This window comes from Orycteropus afer, unplaced genomic scaffold, assembly GCF_000298275.1.
Source record: "Orycteropus afer afer isolate SDZICR_OR568_19922 unplaced genomic scaffold, OryAfe1.0 scaffold00011, whole genome shotgun sequence".
Taxonomy (NCBI): Eukaryota; Metazoa; Chordata; class Mammalia; order Tubulidentata; family Orycteropodidae; genus Orycteropus; species Orycteropus afer.
In genome coordinates this window covers 17054053-17060167 of record NW_006921598.1, presented here as the reverse complement: position 1 = coordinate 17060167, position 6115 = coordinate 17054053, and the positions used below count along the sequence as shown (strand labels likewise).

At 39.0% G+C, this 6115-nt stretch overlaps 1 protein-coding gene across 1 annotated transcript in view; it reads right to left on the bottom strand.

Moving 5' to 3' along the window:
• The window catches only part of UBE3D (ubiquitin protein ligase E3D), a 168346-nt gene that overhangs the window by 89380 nt on the left and 72851 nt on the right, over positions 1–6115 (bottom strand). Inside the window, exon 7 of the mRNA XM_042782275.1 lies at positions 1854–2017. Coding sequence (XP_042638209.1) covers positions 1854–2017 — 164 coding nt within the window. The remainder of the gene's footprint in view (positions 1–1853; positions 2018–6115) is intronic.

Genomic DNA, 6115 nt, shown 5'->3' with positions numbered 1-6115 from the left:
AGATTGCCCAAGCTTTCTTCTGAGAAATGGCTGATGGGTTTGAACCTCCAGCCTTCTAGTTAGCAGTCAAATGCCTTAGGCACTATGCCACCAGAGCTCCCACAAGGTACAACCACATACAACCACAAAATAATCATCAGAGTAGACCCAGTGAATATCTTAAGAGTTGACCACACCCACACAAAAAGAAAACCCAACAAATTCTACATATAAAACCCATAAGCCATATTCTCTGACCATGCCTCAATAAAACACAAAGATAGTCAAATAGACCTGTTTCACTTAGATTGGCGTCAGATGGACAAAAATTGAAATAATAATTTAGATGAGGGCATAGGGAAATGGGCATTTATAAAGACTTCAGGTGGGAGTATAAATTGTCAATGCCTTTTGAAAAACAATTTGGTATTTTCAATAATTTTAAATGTCCATACCCTTTAGTTGAGCAATTCTACTTCTATAAATCCAACTTACAGAAACATTTGCACATAATTACAAAATATAGGTTCAAGTGTACAATAAAAGAACTCACTGCCATCGAGTCAGATCTGATTCATAGTGACCCCTCTTTGGGTTTCTGAGGTGGTATCTCTATGGAAGCAGATTGCCCAATCTTCCTTCCAAGGAGTGGTTTGTGGGTTTGAACTTCCAGCCTTCTGGTTAGCAGTCAAACCAAAAAAGAAATAACTCAAATATCCATTAGTTGAAAAAATAGTTAAATTTATAGTATCTCCATTCAGAAAATGCCTAGAACTGATGTGGAAAGAATATCCAATACAGAGTATTTAATATACATATGGTATCATTCAAATTAGTTTAAAATGCAGAACAAGTTAGGAAAAGGACTTGAAGTATACACAATAAACTTATTACTTCTGGAGAGAGACAGGATGGAGAACTTTCATATTTTACTTTATATATATATCCATAGTGTATGATTCCTTTATGATCTGTACTACTTACACAATTTTTTAAAGTCATGTATTTTTAAAATGTGTTAATTTAGTTCCCAGAAAAAAGATCCGGTTCTTTCTGTTCTTAGAATAAATTTGATTAAACCAATTCAAGAGTATAAGATATGTATAACATTCCCATGTGTTCAAATAAAGCATTTGCTATTCCCTCTGCCTGGAATGCTCTTCCCTTAGTATGGTTCATTCCCTCGCTTGCTCTCTTAAATTTTCCACTTAAATATCAACTTATCTGAGGAACTTTCTCTATCTTTTCAATATAAAATGGCAACCTCCCATACCATCCCAGCACTTTCCAACTACCTTACCTTGCTTTATTTTTCATTAGGAATTTAGCATCTGTGTTTACTGTCCTTATCTTTAAAACAAGGATAACAGTAGTAATTGCCTCATAGTATTTAAATGAGCTAGAAGCACTTAGATCAATGCCTGACACACAGGAAGAGCTATAAACATTTTTGATTTTTTGGTGTTTTTTTCATTTATAGTCTGTCTTCCCCTTATTACAATGGCAACCCCAAGAGGTAGGCTTCTTCTTCTTCTTTTTTTTTTTTTTTTTTATTATTGTATCCTAAATGTCTGGAAGGCCTTTATCAGTAAATAGTCATAGTTGTTGAAATCTAATTTAGCACTATAGCCCATATGTACAGGCAGCTGAGACTGTAAGAAAAAGAGCAATTATTTTCAGTAAAACCAAGCTTTCTTCTGCATGTTAGCATGACTCCTCTGTGATAACTGAATCTACTCTGAAAGCATAATACTTAGTATGACTCTTAGAAGCTTCAAGAAGGGAAATACCATTTAACTCATTAATTTCTTAAACACAAACATGGCAACAGAAGCTAAAACAATACAGAATGAGAAAACAAAAGCACAACTTACTTTTCATTCCTGTTTTTGATGCATGGCTGGTACAGGACCTTGATGGCATTCCAGACAGAACTGGAATCTTCCTTCAAAATGTCTTCCAACAGGGGGAATTTTTTGATACTTTTAGAATTTTCCAAAGATCCAATCACCAAACTGTCTGAGTTTAAAAGCCATAACTAAAGATGTAAAGAGAAAAATCCAAGTACGTATAAGTATATCACCATCATATCTATTACTAAACTACCACTTAAAAGGGGCAAAAAAAAGAACAAAATATGCATCAGAAAAAAATATAGGTAGATGATGCATATAATTTTTAAGTAAGGAAATCCTTTCCAAGGATAACATTTGGTGGAACATGCAACATTATCAAGTTAAGAAAGAAAACAAAAATGCATTAAAATAGTTAATACAAATATAAGAAAATTATTATCTATAACATATAAACCAAACCAAACTCACTGATACCTATTTGATTCTGACTTATAGCCACCTCCATTGAGTTTCCAAGGCTGTCACTCTTTCATGCCCCCTTTTCACCTCCTCCAGGTCTGGGTTTGACCAGACTGCTGTGAGATGGGTCACACTGGATCTGGAGTGGGTAGGGAAATGTGGGAGTGTGAGGTGGCTGGGGAGAGGGCCCGAGGGTCTGAGGTTCCCAGGCCCAAGCATATGGAAGCAGACTACCTCATCTCCCTTTCACAGAGTTGCTATTGGGTTTGAACCACTACCTTTTGGCTAGCAGCCAGATGCCTTAACCACTACAACACCCGAATTTCTTTCTATAACATATAGAGCTCCTAAAACTCAATAAGGGTAGGAGGTGGGGTGGGGAACAATAGAAATATACACAAAAATATAAACAGGCAAATTAACAGAAGAAATGTAATTAATACACATATAAACAAGTTAACATAACTAGTAATAAGAAATGCAAATTTTTTACATTGCCATTTTTCTCTTAGTACAAAGATTGATAACAACCAGCTTAGAAGAAGAGTTTAGAAATGGGTTTTCCCATACACTGAGGGAAGAAGTGTCCTGGCATTTTAGTGTACATGATTCCTTAAGGGCATACTCTCAAAAGAAAAGGAATGAGGGATAGACAAGGTAGGAGAAGCTAGGAAAGGATGTGCTTTGAGCTGGAGTCTAGCTTCAGCCTGATCCCACAGGGAGCACTGGAACATAAAATGCAGCTACAGAGTTGGCCCCACCTTAAGATAGAAAGGCCCAGTTTTTTGTACCGTAGGAGTCTTAGTTATCTAATGCTGCTATAACAGAAATACCACAAGTGCATGGTTTTAACAAACAAAATTTATTTTCTCACAGTTTAGGAGGCTGAAAGTCTGAATCTAGAGCACTAGTTCTAGATGCTTTCCCTCTCTGTCAGCTCTGGAGGAGGTCCTTGTCTCTTCAACTTCTGTTTCCTGGTTCCTTAGAGATCCTCCATATGGCTTAGCATCTATCTTATTCCATCTCTGCTTCTTTCACTTGCTTAAGCTCTTTTATATCTCAAAAAAGATTGACTTAAAACATACACTACACTAATCCTGTTCCATCAACCTAATAAAGACACCCCATTCTCACATGGGATTATAACCACAGACACAGAGATTAGGATTTACAACATGTATTTTTGGGAGACACAATTTAATCCATAACGTTCCACACTGTGGCACCTCAAAATTTATGTCCTTCCCACATGCAAAACACATTTACCCCATCGCAGCATCCCAAAAGTCTTAAACCAACTCCAAGTTCAAAATCTTATCTTCTGAATCATGTAAATCGAAACGGGTGAGACTTTAGGCATAGTCCATTCTGGGGCAAATTTCTTCTTCATCTGTGAACCTGTGAAATCCAAAATGTAAGCTGCTTCTGAAGGACAATGGTAAAACAGGCTCAAGGCAGACATTTCCATTACAAGTGGCAGAAATGGGAAAAGGAGGAACAGTGGGTACCAAGTCAAAACCCAGCAGAACGATTTACAATAGTTCTCAAGGCTTAAAAGTAATACTCTGTTTTTTGGAACCATTTGGGCAATGGCTCTTCCCTTCAGACTCTGGGTGTTGGCAACACCCTCTGGATTGTGGGTGGAGGCCCTTTGGCCCTGGACTTCAGCTCCACTTTCTAGGCCCACTGGGATGGCAACTCTGCGCCTTCAGCCCCATTCTCCTAATCCATCTCAGTGGCACCCCTACCCTCAGCCTTAGCAAGCCCTGTTTTTCTGCCCCCTGGGCATGGCAGTCCTGCCCTCTCAGCTTTGGGTAGTGGCACCTTCGCCCTGGCACTCATGAATGGCAGTCCCACACTCCTAACCACGTTGGTGAAGATGTGTGTCTTTGACACTTAGAAGGCTGTGGCCCCACTCTTTGAAACTCACTGGGCTGTGGCTCCATCCTTCAAAATTGAGGCAGCTCTGTGTCCTGTGCTCCTTCTAACAGTTCTGCTGTTCTCTGAGCTGCTCCAGGAATGGTTCTTTTTTTTTTCCTTAGAGGACAACAGATGTAGCTCCTTTGGTCTGCTTCTTCTGTGCAGAATTCCAAGAGGCAAGCAACATTCTTTTTATTATTTCTCTGTCCCCTTCAGTCTAAGGTGATGGGCTTTCTGCTGTGGTAGTTGGTTACATCCCTCAGTTAGAGGCTTACTCTCTTTAACAAAAGATTGTGTAGCCACATCCTTGGTGAAAATTCTAGGGCACGTGTCCTTAGTTTGTACAACAGAATTTTTCAAATCTTTATAATTTTTTTTTTTCCATTTTGCACAGTTCCTTTTCAAATCCATCTTTTTCCTCTCACATTTTACCATAAGGGGCAAGGAGAAACCACACAGCCCCTTTAAGATCTTCCTTAGAAATCTCACCAGCCAGATATCCAAGTTCATCACTTGTAAGTTTTATCTTCCACCAAATATTTGAACATAGTTCAAACAAGTTCTTTGTCGCTGCATAAAAAGCATTGTCCTTCCTCCATTGCCAAATACATGTTCATTATTTTCTTTTAAAGCCTCACCAGAAGCACATTTGACATCCACATTTCTAGCAACATTCTGTTGTTGGCACCATAAGTCTCTATCTAAGATGATAGAGACTTTCTCTAAAGCTCTCTTCACTTCCTTCTGAGCCCTCACCAAAATTGCCTTTGACATCCATAATTATATCAACAGTCTCATCAAGGCAATCTAAGCTTTTACTATTAAGCACCTTAAAACTCTTCCATCCTCATGCCATAACCAATTCCAAAACCACTTCCACATTTTAGGTATTTCTTAGAGGAGGACCCCACTCCCAGTACCTAATTATCACAATCTTTACCTAGTGTTGCTATACCAGAAATACCAAGTAGATGGCTTTAACAAACATATGCATTTTCTCAGTTTAGGAGGCTAGACATCTGAATCCAGAGTGCAGGCTCTAAGAGAACACTTTCTTTCTCTGTTGGCTCTAGAGAAAGGTCCTTGTCTCTTCATCTTCTACTTCCTGGTTCCATAGAGATCTCCATGTGGCTTAGGATTTATCTTCCTCCATCTCTGCTCTCTCATTTGCTTATTTAATCTCTTATATCTCAAGAGATTGATTTAAAACATACTCTATATTAGTACTGCTTCAATAGCATAACAAAGACAACCCATTCCCAATATTATAACCACAGACATTAAAAAAAAAAAAAAAACCTGCCATTGAGTTGATTCCAACTCATAGTGACACCCCATTGGGTTTCCAAGGCTGTAAATCTTTATAGAAATAGATTGCCTCACCTTCTTCCTGTGGAGCAATGTGTGGGTTTGAACTGCTGACCTTCTGGTTAGCAGCCAAATGTCCTACCCACTATACAACCACGCTCCTTAATCACAGGCAGAGAGGTTCAGATTTACTGCATATATTTTCTGAGGGACAAAATTAAAGTCATACTACTAGGGCTAGTCAGTAATTGGTAGTGGGCTGACCAGGGCAGGAGTGAGGGAGAGTAAATGACACTAAAGGGAATGGGCAATCTCCTGAGCAAGGCGGCATCTGTCAAGCAAGGGTAATTCTCAAGAGAAGTGAGTAGCTGTAGCATTTAGTAGCCAATACTCAGCATATAGGAATAGGTGAACCAGCCCTGGGTGGACACCAAGAATGTCTACTCATAATGGGTAAATTAGCACAACAGTTTTGTTGTTGTTATTGCTATGTGCTGTCGAGTTGGACCCAACTCATAGCGACCCCTCCTTGGATTTCCAAGGCAGTATCACTATGGAAGTAGATTGCCCCATCTTCCTTCCGAGGAGAGGCT